We start from the raw sequence: 16,026 nt of genomic DNA on the forward strand, positions 1-16,026 counted from the left end.
GTGAACAGCCCAGTGCAACTAGGTTCTCCCCCACACACTGCGTGACTCCGATCAGGCTCTCACTCACCAGAAGTACAGTAGTACCTTCTCCAGGGTCATGGTCCTGGAGCCCGCACTGGGAGTAGGGGGAGGTTATTGGCTCCGGTGTTAAGCATAGTTCCTGGCTAGGGCAGGAAATGGATTCCCCACTTGCTGCCTGTGCACTGTCCTCCTCGTCTTTGTTCTCCACTGACTCTTCCTCCTTGCTCTGTGGAACTCCCCCTTTGCAGGTGTCCACGGGCAGTGGTGGGGTAGTGGTGACATCACCCTCCATACTGCATGGAGCTTACGGTAGAAGCAGAATGTATGGGGCTGTGACCCAGAGCATCCATTTGCCTCCTTGGGTTTTTGTACGCTTGCCTGAGCTCCTTGATTTTTGTACGAAACTGCTCCGTGTCCTTATAGTAGCCTCTTTCTGTCATGGCTTTGGAGACTTTAGTGTGCATATTTGCGTTCCTTTTTTTGGAACGTAGTTCTGCCATAACAGACTTGCCTCCCCAACATGTGATGAGATCCAGTACCTCCCATTTGGACCATGCTGGAGCTCCGCAAATCTGGAACTGCGTGATCTGCATGATCTCTTGTGATGTCCATGACCTGTTCATGACTTTTATTAAAAATATCTGTGACTAAAATGTAGCCTTACTCATGAGCCTTCAAGGACAAACCTGGAATCCTGGGCCTTCCCAGTTACCTGGGAGATGAGAGAACTCTGAATACTGCTATAATCCATCTGGATTGTGATGTCCTCTACATTGATCTCTAATCTGAATATCAGGCCTAAACTATGACTGCTTCTGTGAGTTAAAATGGAGATGACCTGTGAGACCCCTAAGGAGGCAAATTAGGAAGTGAGCTTTCTGGTGTTTGCACATGAGACCTTGTAGCCATGAATGGTAAAGTTTCCTCATATGTCAACTACATGATATTTCACAGTCATTGCTGATAAAATATCTGTCAGCCTCTTTATAAACCCTTTAGTTTTTGGTTGTCTGTAAACAAGCACAAAAATCTGTGTTTGCTTTGGCTCTGGTTCCTACTGTCCACTGGATGAATCCAGTTTTTCTTATCTTGCTTGGGTATCAGTTTAGAGGAAAGATTGAATGCATTGTGACCTGTTTTGTCTTCTCTTGGCCTCTGATCAGCTGAGTAACCGGAGGGGTGAGATAGACTAACAGAGAGCTCTTGGTGTCATCCACACAGTCTTGGATGATGAAGGTAATCCTAGGTACTTCATCACTGATAACTTTCTGTATGGTTTAACCTTTTTTTATTACAGATCTTATATTGATCTGTATCAGCCTGCATTCTTGTGACTTTGTTTTATGTGCTTATTATTAGAAGTGGTCGGAAATTCTCTGACAGAATGGTTTGCCTTTGAAGAACACAGATTTGTCGAAATAAAACAGTTTGGCAGACATGGTTCAAAGTTGATGAAAGTCAGATGGAACCTATGCAAGATCCAGATGGAACACTATCTGTCAGCCAGGTTTTAAAATCTGCCTTGTTCCTGCCATTTTCCCCATGTAGCTCTTCAGCTGAAGGGCAGTTGGAAGTCTGGAAGTCCCCTGGTTGAAGTGGGAGTCTTGGAGGTTGGGAGCACTCAGGGCTTTCATGTTCCCAGCTTTCTTTCAGCCTGTCGGGCAGAATTTCACTTCTAAACACTGAAAGACAATGTTTCAATTTTTCTAAACAATTTTTTTTAGTTTGTTTCATGAACATTTTTGGGTTTTTTTAGTTTTCTTTTTCAAATTGGAACTAAGCCAAATTTCCAAATCAGTTGCAGAATGGATTTACTATTATCTGCACAGCTGCACCTGTTATGCCCCTCATGAAAAACACACGGGGTCACAGTGTAGCTGGCCCTTGCATGAGCGTGTAGGAATGGAGAGGAAGGCATGAAACCTCTACAACCACTATTTGTGCGGCTATGCAATTGTCTTCCATAGTAGCAAAACCTGTTTACTCCTGCTCTTCTCCATGGCACAGAACACCATAAAGGGAGTAGAGATGGGCAGAGTCGTGGCACAGCCTCTCTTCATCAGCTGTTAGAATTGGTCTGTTCTACTTGACAATTTCACACTCTTCATAGGCTTACAGAAGTTCCAGTAGAACTTGTCCTACCTGAGGCAAAATCTCACTATATGCCACCTGGGTAGAGTGGTTTCACACTGCCACCTACACACGGTTGTTGAATAAATGCCACAAGCTAGCCCACTGAATTTAATTAAGAAGAAAGCAATAGAGTTCTATTAGAATTTAACAGTGTTCTAGGGAAATTGGTCTAAATTATATAGAATTGAATAAAGAATCATATCCCTTCCACATTCTTTTGTACATTCTATTTCAGGGATATAATTTTCTAACTATTTCCAATTGGATAAAATTTCACATGATTTTTTCCTTCATTTTCTATTACATTCTGCAAGAGTTGTCTGAAAGGAGCAGGCACTTCTTCATTTTTGAGACTCCTGCAATGTGCAGAGATAGTAACAAGTTTGTTCTCAGAGTTGCTGCAGCTGGTCAAGGGAGATACATGCACTATGCTCTCTCATGAAGACATTACTTTCACTCCTAAATCTAAAAGTCAAAATTTCAAAAATTGAAATTGTATGGTTGCTCTTTTTTATGGAAAAAAGAACAGTTTTTTTCTGTTGTTTCATCTTTCACTTTCACTCAATTTTTAGTTTCCTTTCCACAACATCCATATCTTTCTCTTCCTTCAGAGGCATCACCTCTTTCCCTCTCCCGCTTCTTCCATCTCCACCATGGACCATCTCTCTCTCTCTTTCTCCATTGTACCTACCCTTCACCTCTATGGATGCCCCAAAAGCTTTTTTTTCACTCCAGATTATGGGATGGATCTGTCTCCATAGAGTTCTGTCTTATTATAGCCACATTTACCTTGCTCTAAAATGCCTACAGATGACAGGATAAAAGATGAAAATGAGAGGTAAAATGAAGCTACTGATCAGTACTGAGAACTGTGTAAAATGCAAATATCACAAGTCAGTTAATTGTAAACCCTGTAATGGAATCCTTCCAAGATTTGCATCCTCCAGATCAAGACATGAAAGCAACTACAATCCCGTTTCCAGATGCTTTCCTGCTCTCCAATAAAAAGCAGGAGGAATGTGTGTTAGACAGATACCAGTAAGCCTTTGCTTTGGTGACACCTGTTCTCCTTGGGAAATTTCTCCTTTAACTCCACAAGCAGGTCATAGTGATTGTGAGAAGAAAGATGTTTATTTCATTTTATACCATTGGCCAAATCATTTCATTGGCAGAGATCATCATAGGGATATTTGGAAATGGATTTATTGCAGTCATTTATTGCATTGACTGGGTCAAAAGCAGAAAACTATTTTCATGTGACCAGATCTTGACCTGTTTAGCCATGTCCAGAATTCTCTTGCAGGGGATATTTACAGCAAATATCGTCATCAACATCTTTGCTCCTGGGACATTTCATTTGAATCAAGTACAGAAATCTCTCAGCTTCCTGTGGTTCTTTGCAAACATTGCTGATCTCTGGTTCACTGCCTGCCTTGGCATTTTCTACTGTGTGAAGATCACCATCTGCAACCAGCCCCTCTTCCTTCGAATGAAGCAGAAAATCTCTGTGATGGTCCCCAAGCTGCTCCTGTGGTCACTGCTGGTCTCCTTTGTTACCTCTATCCCATTGATCTGGGGTGAGTACAGCTTTTACCTTTGCATCACAACAGGGCATCTTTTCAGTAACAGCACTGTGGAAGATAAAACCTGGGATGTCTCATACTTTTACTTCGATCTTCTGTACAGTGCAGCATCTTTCATTCCTTTTATCATATTTTTGACAACATCCACCCTGTTAATTTCCTCTCTTTGGAGACACACTAGGAACATGCAGTGCAATACAACCAGCTTCTGGGACCCCAATACAAAGGCCCATGTAAGTGCCATTAAAGCTCTGATCTCTTGCCTTATTCTCTATATTTTCTATTTTGTAGCTGTGACTGTATTCGCATTACCTTCTTGTTTGACTGATCGCAACTGGACACCTACAATCACTTCCATGGTCCTTGCTGCTTACCCCTCAGGGCACTCCCTTATCCTGATTCTAATTAATCCCAAACTGAAGCAGGCATTGGTGAGGATTCTGCAGATTATCAAGTGCCATCTGAAAGGAGAAATTTTTTAAATTGTATCACATGACCCCAGAGATGTCCCAGCCCTCCTGACAGGCAAGGAATGGTTTCACATTTGGATTGTCCTGGACACTATGAGAAGAAAGATAAGACACAAGGAATGTTGGTTAATTAGACCATAACTTAAGTAACACATCTGGGAACTACCTGCAACAAATCCTTCATCAAATGTCACCCTTCCTATTTTAGTATGTATCACCTAGTGTAAGATTACTGTCATCCCCTACCCCATTAACTGTTCCCAGCACCATTTTAAAGGTGAAGGGGTGGGGAGGAAGGGGGTGTCTCCTTGCTGTACTAGACAGTAGGAGACCCAGCCCTATTCCCCCCCACACACCTTCTTTAGATGAAGCTGCCTCCTGATCTGCTTCCAATTCCAGTATATCTGGGAACCAGACTCTCTGTTGAATGATTGCCTGCCCTGGGCACTTCCAAGTTACAACAAAAGGAATTGTACAACCTAACCTTTCCATCAGATCCCTGGCTTCCTTTTCCCTGGTACCTTGTGCCTGGTATGCTTGCTTCTGTCTCATCTGTTCCTCCATCTTCTGGAATGTTGTCCTCAAGTTACAGATATAAGATGATGCTGTGTCTCCCACTTGTGTAGAACATCAAGTCAAGGGAAGCATGGGTTTTTGGAATCCAAAATAATTTCATCACAGAAGTAAAGAATATTGAATGGCTATTAGTGCTGTATGCAAAGATGACAAAAGGTGTCTTCTCAGTTGTGTTGGTTTTCACAGACTAAGATTCGTATGAAACCAGTGGTGCAGCTTACTGTCCATTTCTCTGTTACTCTCAAGGTGGGTAACACTAGTCCTCATCTTCGTTATCTGAAAAACCTCGTTCAATAACCACAATTCAAATTCTTTCTAGTGATCACTGCAGATGCAGTTGGGTATGCCAAACCACAACACTGTATGTTTCATCAATGTCCTTTTATCCTTCAGTAGTTGTGCCACCACATACTTTGAGGAAGTATCATATTGGTGTTTCTGCTGGTGTTTCTGCTAGTGAGCTTTTGAAACTAATCTGTACAAACTTCCAGGGCATATGAGTTTAGAGCATTTCCCCTAAAGGAATTCTGCCTCTCCTTGCTGGTGCTGTAGAGGTACCCTGTCCTTAATATCTTCAGCTATGCCCAGCCAAAAAAATCTGTTGGATACTCAGCTCATTGTCTTTCCATACCCCAAGTTGTCTGCTGCTTTGTTCTCTTAAAGACACTTCAGGACTGTTCTCTGTACACTTCCTGGAAAGACAATCTCATTACTTTCATACACCTAGCAAGTTGGTAGCTGGACCAATGGACAATCATTCTTGAACTGCACTGACCCTCCCTAGTCTTGGTCTCCTTTGACAGATCTGTTGGCGCACAGAACACAACTCAGGTTCCTTAGGCTGCTCTTGCCAGATGTGCTCACAAGACCAGACTGAATCTTTTCTCACTGCACTCACTGACTGACAGCATCTGTAACTACATTTTGCTTTTCAGGTTTATGGTGGAATGTGACTGCATATTCACATGGTTTGTGAATCCATTTCCACAGGCATCCTTCTGGGTTGTGCTTCATAAGGAGCCATTGCAGGGGACTGGGGTCTATGCATGCTGTGAATTCCATACGTAGGAAATAGGGACAATAGGCCTTGTGTGTCAGGAATCAGAGCCTGCAGCAGAGTTAGTCTCCATGCAATCTAATGAGCACAGCTGGCCTGCAGCAGGCTGTTGGATTGGCTATACCACCTGATTGGCTGGAAGGGTCAGTAGACTAGCTCTTAAGTCAGCAGAAGCAGCAGCTGTTCACTGGTTACTCATTGCTCGCACACATCACTGTGACTATTCCTGTGGTATCTTATTCCTGCTGCTCCTGCCTTGTCCCTAGCCTTGTCTCAGTCCTGTTCCTGCCTGTGACCCATCTTGCCTATTACCCTGCTTGCTTCAGGTGATTCTGGCTCTGATCCTCAGCTCTGGTCTCTGGTTCTTGCCTCCAGCTTGACTCTCAGCTCTGATACCTAGTTCCTGAACTCTGACTTGTCCCTTGGCATTGGCTTTTAAGTTAAGCAGGTGGTTTGGGAGCAAGGGATAGCAGTGCTGTTGGCCTGGATTGGTTGTGCTCAGTTAGGAGGTAATATTGGTGCCATCTCTGATCTCACATAAGCAAACCCTGCAGTATGTTCAGCCTTGGCTTAGACCACTGACTCTGGCTTACCCCCTTCTGGAACAGTCCAGCCGCCTCCTGGGATAATTAGAGGGATTCATTCAAGCTGTGTCTATCTGTGATTACCCCAATTTACACAGATTGCTGAGGCAGCCCTTTGGGTCTCAGGGCAGGAGTGCCAACACATTGCCAAATGTGGCACTGAATTTCAGTGTTGTGCCTCTTACACGGAGTGGAATGAGGCAGCGCAGAATTGCTATTTCTATCTGGGGTTAAAGAAGAGTTGACCCTAAGAATCTCTCTATGCCAGCTGGCAAAGGGCACATTCAATACTCTGTTGTCAGAACATTTAGTCAAAGAGTGTCTTGTAAGGTATCATATAAAAACTGGTGACATGCTGGGTATGAATATCATTGTGTGATGTATGTATGGGTTTATATAAAGAGTTATATGTGTGTGCTGGTAATAAGTTCTTAAAATGTAATATGTTTTGGAGACAATGGATAAACTAGCCTGCCACAGGCAAAGGAATGTGAATTTACCTGTCTGCCTGACTTGGTCACAGGCAGAGGACAATGAAAGTGCATTTAATATAAGGTAAACAAAGCAATCAAGCTAACAAGCAGTGGAGTAAAGAGCTTGGTGAGAACACTGGGGGACATGCTGGAGTCTGTACCCCCAAAAGGACTTCCTGGCTCTTACAGCAAAGACAGTGAATTTTGAAAAATACAAGGGGGGCAAAAAGACATTCTAGTTATCCATCACTTGGGAGACAAGGGGAAAATCACCCTCTGATTCTGTAGATTCCCTTACCTGACTGGCTGGAGTTACTGTAAATGAGAAACTTTCAAGCAAAGACAGCATGCTATTTGTGTTTTGTTTGTAACCCATTTCTCTCTTCTTTAGTCTTGCTGGGTATCACCTAAATCTGTGTTCTTTATTAATAAACATACTCTTTTTATTACAAAAATCATCTCAGTGCTTTATATTAAAGTGAATTGTGGGGCCTCAGCTAACCTAACAGGCTGAGGTGTGCACTGTCTCTTTGGAGATAGCAAACTGAATAATATCTGTGAGTGTCAACACTGTTGAGAGACGTATCCGGGTAACTTGGGTCACTGATTGTTACCTGCAAATCAAGATTTAGACTGACATTTTTGAAGAGCTTTCTAGAAAGGCAGCCAAGTTGGTAGGTCAGGGAGCTGGCACACAGCTGAGCAGCACCAAAGCTTTCACTTGCTAATGTAGATGGGTATCACAGTGGCTTCCAGTTCTGGGTGTCCTGAGCAGACCCTCACAGGGACATAGAACACAAATGAGATTTCTCTCACTGGCCTTGTTAGCAACTGATTTTCAAAGTACAACCATTATCCCCATTCCACTCTGTTAGTATAGAGGTCTGTTTGTTATTCTGGGATAGAATTTTGGGTTTGACTTTTTGATACTTTTATACTAAAATGTGTAAACAAGGGACAGAGACACTGATGTTGCTTCTGCCTAGTCAGCTGCATTTGTTAATACAATGGGAATAGATAAGAGCAGTTAAAAGTGTTACTCGAGAGCGGGCTAAGATAGCCTTGACTCCATGTCAAGGAAAAGTCAAGCAACCAGTCGGGAGAGGCACAGGGGCTTGGTAGGGGAGGTATAAAACACGAAAGGACCAAAGAAATGCCCATCCCTGACCATAGCACAACCTCGCTCCTTACCCGTCCCATGGGGTACAAAAGGGGTGGGATGAAGAACCCAGACCAAAATGAAACATGACCCTAAATTGTAAGGGATGGGACTGTGGGCATTCCATTGCAGGTATATTTGGGCCTGCTTAGAAGGAGGAAGTGGGGAATGGGGAATAGGGAATGGGAAATGGGAACGAGGACACAGGCAAGACTCTATGATGTCAGAGCTGGGAAGGGGGACACTGGGGAACGGATTCTGTCAGTGTATAGAGATAAGCCCGACTGGTGTGAAGGGCTTCAGAATATGCTTGCTTGAAAATTAACCCCAATAAACACTGCATTGTCTGCGCTTCGGACTTCTAGTCTTTTGCTGCTTGTTTTCTGTGTGACAAGAACCAGGGAAGTGGGAGGGTTGAGAGAAAGCCCTCTAACATCTTGGTGCAGTGACTCGGATGCATCACTCTGGACAGATAAGTAGCAGCCATGCAAATCCCCCTCCCTAACTGTCTGTGCAGCTGCTTGGACGGGGTTATGCTGGGGTCTCATGATGGAAGTTGCGGGTCTTTGCAAGATGGGGTAATGGTCTTTTTGGATAAGTGGATACAGAAGAATCAGGGCCCATTCCAGGTACAGAGGTACCTGGAATGAGATTAAAAAGGAAACTGGTGCAATGTTAGGGGACCCAGAGGGATGGGGGCTGGCTGAGGAGCCCACCCTCCTTGGTAAATGGGTAGCAGAAGGAGGTCCCTTCCCATGGGGACAGGGTGCCTTCCAGGGAAAGGAGTCAATTAAGTCCACTTGTAAGAGATTTGAAGTAAAGACCACATTATGGGAGGCTGCCAGTAATCTTTCAAGTTTGATGCTATTCCAGCAAAGGCAACTGTAGGGTTGTAAATTACAGCTAGGGGTAGCTAAAGATAATTTGGCACTACAGGGTTTGGAGTCAGAAGCAGAGTTAGCAGACCGCCTTAAGAGACAGGGAGCTGGGACTTGGTCCTAGAGGAGCGGAGGGAAAAAAGTTTCAAAGTGAAAAAGAGCAGGGTTTGCAGGAGGGGTAACAACCCCCATTCTTCTCCCAAAGCCAGGATAAAAATCTAGGCATAATTTTAGCTGTTAGTCTGTACTTTAAAATAACTACACAGAGTAATTGGTTGCTTTCCACCTCATCCCTCTCTCTCACACTTTTGGTTTTTCTGAAGTTTTAATGGAGGGTACTTTGGATATTTATGTGAAATATTAGTTTGGACAAAGCATGAGGGAAGTCTGCTGGATTCTGTTGAAAATTTGAGAGTAAAAGATCCAGGGGCGACCATTGGAGATAAAAGTGTTTTACTGCCTTTTTGAACAATCCCGAGGTAAAGACAGCACAGGGTAAAAGGCAGTTGTTTGCAGAAATTAATACTACAGAGTGTGGGGGAATTTGGAGGGAAGTAAATGGTTGAGAGTTGTGGAAATGTTAAAAGGTAATAGTTGTGAAGATGGTAAAGAGTAACAGTGCGTTATAAGAAGGAAGTTTTAGGCTTGATGATAAAATCCAGTTACATGAATCTAATTATTTGCGCAACTCGTTCAGTCACATTGGATGGAACCCTGGTAGTTAAACTACTACCACCACTATGTTTTTGTCCCCAGAAGCCTTTACAGCTGTTCTGAAGGAAAATGGACCTTTTTCCCACAGGAAAGGTTTGTAAATACGATTGAATCAAAATCACTAAAGAAATGTAAGGGGTTTCTATTGGAATTTAACTTGACTGCCTCTAATTGTACAAAATGGGAATGTTATTGGGGTACAGTTGTGTAAAAAATAATAAAAGCAGTGCAAGGGGTGTTGGGCAGGAGGATTTTTGTGTGTGAATCTTTTTGTGTAATTCTGTGAGGTTTTAAGGACCTAAACCACCACTCATGGTTTGTAAAATACTGTTTGTAGGTTGAAGATAAATTGTTTGTTTATTTTTTAAATACTGAAAAAACAATGGCATTAAAATTCCATTTGAATCTCTCATTCAAAGTTGCAACACTGACAGACCTCTGTGCCAGAACTGGATTAGTTAGTATGATGTGGCTTTGGTATTTCACATATAATCTTTTGTATACTGTGACACGGCTGGGACTCACCACCACGGCACCTCCCGCTGGCACCAGGGCCAGCTCTAGGTTTTTTGCCACTCCAAGCAAAAAAATTTTTGGCTGCCCCAACCCCAGCCCTGGGCTCCCTGGGCTGCTTTCCCCCTCCTCCCCTCTCCCTCCCTGCCCCGTGAATCAGCTGTGTAGCGAGCTCTGGGAGGGAGGAGAAGCAGGAAGCGGCAGCAGGCTCACAGAGGAGGCGGAGCAAAGATGGAGGTGAGCTGGAGCAGGGGGGCAGGGCAGGGTCACGGGGAGCTGCCAGTGGGTGCTGAGCACCCACCAATTTTTTTCCATGGGTGTTCCAGCCCTGGAGCAACAATTGGACACATTTAAAATACATTCTCCAGAATGATGTTAAAAGGATTGTAACCCTGCCAAAAGAGGAGAAGCAGTGTTTCTCCTGGTGGCCTGGATGTTGGACTATATTACTATGGTCAGGGCTGACAACATTACTGTGGATTATTGTGGTTCTTGGCCTATTGTTAAGTATGCTAATTTTGCAATGTATACTAAAGTGGTTAAGGGGGGCACAGACCACAAGGTATAGCCACTAATTGTCATATACAGTAAAACCTTGCTTAATGTTGTAGTTATGTTCCTGAAAAATGTGACTTTAAGCAAAATGATTTTAAGTGAATCCAATTTCCCCCAACTCTGAACTCTGGGGTACAGATGTGGGGACCTGCATGAAAGACCCCGTAAGCTTATATTCCACCAGTTTAGGTCAAAACTTCTCCAAAGCACACATTTCTTTCCTTGTCTTTGGACGGTATATTGCTGCCACCACTAAGTGATTTACACAAAAATTCAGGGAAGGATCACTTGGAATCCCTATCCCGCCACCATATATCCCCCCAAGCCCCTTTACCTCCATTCCTGGGGAGGCTTGAGACTAAAATACCAACCAGTTGACTTAGAAACATGAGCTCAACCAGATCCTTTGTCTTTAGGACCTTGAGATCAATCAGATTCTTAAAAGAAGAACTTTTATTGTAAAGAAAAAGTAAAAGAATCACACCTGCAAAATCAGGATGGAGGGTAACTTTACAAGGTAATAAAAAGATTTAAAACACAGAGGATTCCCCTCTGGGCTGAGCTTCATAGTTACAAAAACAGGAATGAAACTATCTCTGTAGCATAGTGAAATTCACAAGCCAAAGCAAGAAATAACCTAACACATCTCCTTGCCTTCCTCACAGTTTCTGTGGTTTTAGATGGATTATTCCAGGTATATATTTCAGGAGATAGTGTACCTGTTTGTCTTCTTCCTCTGTCTGGAGAGGGAACATCAAACATCCTTTCCCCCCAGCTTTGAAAGTATCTTCTTTCCTTATTGGTCCTTCTGGTCATGTGCCAACTAGGTTATTTGAACTGCTTAACCCTTTACAGATAAGGCAATCCAGTACAGCTGCCAAGGAGAGATTTTATGCTACTGCATACAAAAAGGTTGCTACCCTTCCTCATATATTCGTGACAGGGGGAGAGGGAGTATTTTGCTTTAAGAAGTGGTGTTACCTGTACAATTTGTGACTCTCCCCCTATCATCCTCATGGTGTGATATAGAGCTACCTCCATCCTCATGGGTATTCAGGGCATAAGGGACCTAACTTTATCCTTCTGTGGGCTCAGGGCTAACATCATTTCGCATGGATTCAGAACACAGTCAATATCCTTAAACATGTACAATAATTTATTAACAACTAGCAACAAATCAACAGAATACACGCACACCAAGCATCGTATGCTCTCCAGTTCCAATAAAACAGACGGACATCGCCTGATGGCCAGTCAGGGTCGTGGCATTTGTGCTCTGGCTTCTGCACAGTCTGGTCCTGCAGGGTTAAAAGGTCTTGAGCTGTAGCCTAGAGTTAAGTTCCAACAAGCTTGTCTTTTGACTCTCATTATGTAGTTAAAATAAGGATTTCTCTTATCTATGCCTTAACCAATTATTTTACTTCAAATATAGCTATGCAAAAACACTAACCAATCATTTGCACTATACAGGGGTTCACACAAGTGAGCATGTGTGCTATTCCTTGCCATAACAAAACTAGCTTTGGTCGTTGTGTAAGTTTCTTTACTGAATGCTGAAAGTAGTGTCTGTTGACTGTTTAAGTGTATTTTTAATGTCTATCTTGTTTTTCCTTAATTTTGATTCAGAAGGGTATTTAGATGAAAATTTATTGTAATTCGTTTCATAATGACTTTTCAGGTTGCTTGCTTTGTAGTGACCGAGCAGTGCACTGCAGATAAGGCCCAGGGGTTTGCCATCTTTAACAGTGAATCAAAATCTTCCTTCCATTCTGACTTAAAACTTTGGTTTTTTTCTTCATACTTGTGTTTCTTACATTTTGAAGATGTCATTGTTATCCATGAAATTAATGTAGGGTTAAAACTTAAATCTAAAACTATTCAAAAGTGACATATGAACAGTAAACACAGCATGTATTCTGTGGAATGCGGGGAGATCACGAGCACCTGAGGTCCACACAGCACAACTTTTTAGTACAGAATGATACAATTTCTTGATATAATGCACATATGAATGAGAGCTTCTCTTTCTATCAATCTCACTATCACACTATCGGGTTCACTCAGTAGGAGCAAAAACCAATTTTGAAATTCTTTCACTAATTTGTATAGCTTTTTTAAAAAATTGGTGTTAATATTAATTTTAGCCACAACTTGTGTTAGACCGTAGTTTCTCCACAAGCTGCACTTTAACTGTAGAAGAGCTATGCCTGGAATATATGGATGCCGTAAATCCTGCTCTAGGACCTGGATGCATCAGCTAGCAGTCAGTTTAGCTGCTCTCACTGTGATAACATCTCATCTGTTGTCTCTCCAGTCTCCTATGCAGAGGATTCAGTGATGAAACTGCAGTATTACACGGGGACAGTGAGGGGAGAAATGATTCTGGATCAGAACGAGGTAATGGGGTAAGGTGGCAGACAAAGACAAAGACTCAAGTCTGGGTGGAGAACTTAATTTCCACGGCACTTTCTGTAAAGGCTGTCATTTCCCTTCACTTGATTTCATTGCCCAGCACTGATTGTATCCCTTCTGGTGGGATCAGATTTAACCAGACTTTCAAATATTTCTGATGGACCCTGTGATGGAAATATGTGATCAAATTCTGACCCTTCCTGTGTGCAGTTCATGGTACCCTCCCCCGCAGAAGGACCTGTTAGGAATGGGGCCCAGGAATATTTGCATGCAGTAGAAGAACCTGAATGTTACATCTGGCACTGAGCATTAAACAAAACCCTAATCTGTGCCCATAGTCTTACTCACCTGCTTCCATGGCATGAACACAAGCCCAAATCACAATCGAGCCCATATAAACTAGGAGACTTAACATCATGTTTATATAGTTCAGTTGTATCTGAAGTTATAAATATTGACTATGGATCTGTATTGGAACACACCTACAGCCAGCCTTTCAGGTACTATAGTGAAGAAGACAGACAGTGCCAATGGCTCAGCAACAAAGACAACAGGCTGTGGAATAGCTTAAACTTCCTGAGAATGCTCCAGACAGCCTGTAAGTAATGGTCACTGTGACTCAGCAAGATATGCAAGGGCATGTGACTAAGCCACATGACACTGGACTCCATTTTGGGATGTCAGTATTTTTCCACAAACTGGCCTGGGAACCAAGATTAAGCCTTATGGCTCCTGCCATTTGCTAAATCTATATCAGGCAAGAAGTGACATCATCTATGGTTCTTCACTCCCGACACAAGAAGACTCCTAAAGGAACAAAAGACTGAACTGGGGGAAGAGCTGGACCCAGGTTAAAGGGATCTCTAGCCTGTGTATAAAAACTTGGGGATTCCTAGCTGGAAAGCAAGTGCAGCTTGTACCTTGAGAATCTGCTGGCCTGCTTGTATCATCAGTCAGGATGAGAGATTGTTAAGTCAAATCCTATCCTTCTAGTATAGGGGTCGGCAACCTTTCAGAAGTGGCATAGCGAGTCTTCATTTATTCACTGTAATTTAAGGTTTCGCATGCCAATAATACATTTTAACATTTTTAGGTTTCTTTCTATGTCTATAATATATAACTAAACTATTGTTGTATGTGAAGTAAATAAGGTTTTTGAAATGTTTAATCAGCTTCATTTAAAATTAAATTAAAATGCAGAGCCCCCTAGACTGGTGGCCAGGATCCGGGCAGTGTGAATGCCACTGAAAATCAGCTTGTGTGCCGCCTTCGGCACGCATACCAGAGATTGCCTACCCCTGTTCTAGTATGTTAAGCTTAATTTGCATTTTTGTTTATTTACTAGATAATCTGATTTGATCTGTTTGTTATCACATATAATCACTTAAAATCTATCTTTTGATTTTAGTAAACTTGTTTTTTCTTTATCTAAATAAGTGAGTTGGAATGAAGTGCTTGGAAATCTTAGCTCAAGGAGAAAAGGCTGTTGCATTTTCTCTGCACATTGAGGGGGAGGCAAACTGGATAATAAATTCATACTGGTCGGGGTTTTGACCAGGGCAGGATGGTACAGCTCTGGGGTCCTAGACTGGGAAGCTAGCAATTGTTTTGGCTGTAATCTCTCTATTGTTGATGTGATGGGTGGGATCACATTAACCCCCCTTGGGAGCTGCCATCCAATGTGCCAAGACTACTTCTTCCCCTGCCTTCCCTGCCAGCTTGGGACCCCAGCACTCTGTCTTGCTGAGCCACACATTCCTGTCTGCTCCAACAAAGATCCAGGGTCTGAATTACTTGCCCCAAAAGTTGCAGGTTTACCTGAAAACAGCTCACAGAAGTGTGCTTGTCTTTAGCACTCAGATGCCCAACTCCCAATGGGGTCTAAACTCAAAAAAATCAGTCTTACCCTGTATAAAGCTTATGCAGGATAAACCCATAAATCTGTAACAGTGATAGAGAGATATGCACAGTTGTTTGCTCCCCCAGGTATTAAGACATACTCTGAGTTAATTAATAAGTAAAAAGTGATTTTATTAAATACAGAAAGTAGGATTTAAGTGGTTCCAAGTAGTAACAGACAGAACAAAGTAAATCACCAAGCATAGTAAAATAAAATGCACAAATCTATGTCTAATCAAACTGAATACAGACAATCTCACCCTCAGAGATGCTTTAGTAATTTTTTTCTCAGACTGGATCCCTTCCAGACCCGGGCACAATTCTTTCCCTGGTACAGCTCTTGTTCCAGCTCAGATGGTAGCTAGGGGGTTCTTCATGATGGCTCCTCTTTCAGCCAGAAGAAGACAAAATGGAGGGGTCTCCCCAGGGTTTAAATAGACTTTCTCTTGTGGGTGAAGACCCCTCCTCACCCCTATGCAAAGTCCAGCTCCAAGATGGAGTTTAGGAGTCCCCTGGGCAAGTCACATGTTCACGCATGGCTCGCAGTTTTTACAGATAGCATCCATTGTTTACATGCTACGTCGAACATCCTCACGTAGACTTCTTATGTGGATTGGAGCATTCCAAGATCCATTGTCCTTTAAGTGTTTCTTGATTAGGTACTTAACTTCAACCTTCCTTTCTCCAGGAACTAACCAAATGCCCTACTAAGGTTATTTAAAAATCAAGCCAGTACACAGCCAACATTCATAACTTCGAATACAAAAATGATACATGCATACAAATAGGATTAGTACATTCAGTAGATCATAACTTTTACGTAGATATGTTACATGGCATATGTAGCATAAAACACATTCTAAGCTTATATCCATAAAGCCTTATGGGAGGTACCGTCACCGCTGGTTCATACAGTGACTGGTCAGAGATCCTGCATGTAACTGCAACTGGGTGTGTCCCTACCTGTGTGAATGCTGGTGGAAGTGTAGGACTGGGAGT

At 42.7% G+C, this 16,026-nt stretch overlaps 1 protein-coding gene across 1 annotated transcript; it reads left to right on the plus strand.

The window, feature by feature from the left end:
• Nucleotides 1–3,280: 3,280 nt before the first annotated feature.
• LOC115644397 (taste receptor type 2 member 8-like) lies at nt 3,281–4,219 on the plus strand. Its single transcript, XM_030548674.1, has one exon. It carries the CDS (start codon nt 3,281–3,283, stop codon nt 4,217–4,219), a length of 939 nt encoding a protein of 312 aa, XP_030404534.1.
• The last annotated feature ends 11,807 nt before the right edge of the window (nt 4,220–16,026 follow it).

Source organism: Gopherus evgoodei, chromosome 1 (genome assembly GCF_007399415.2).
Source record: "Gopherus evgoodei ecotype Sinaloan lineage chromosome 1, rGopEvg1_v1.p, whole genome shotgun sequence".
NCBI classification, from domain to species: Eukaryota; Metazoa; Chordata; order Testudines; family Testudinidae; genus Gopherus; species Gopherus evgoodei.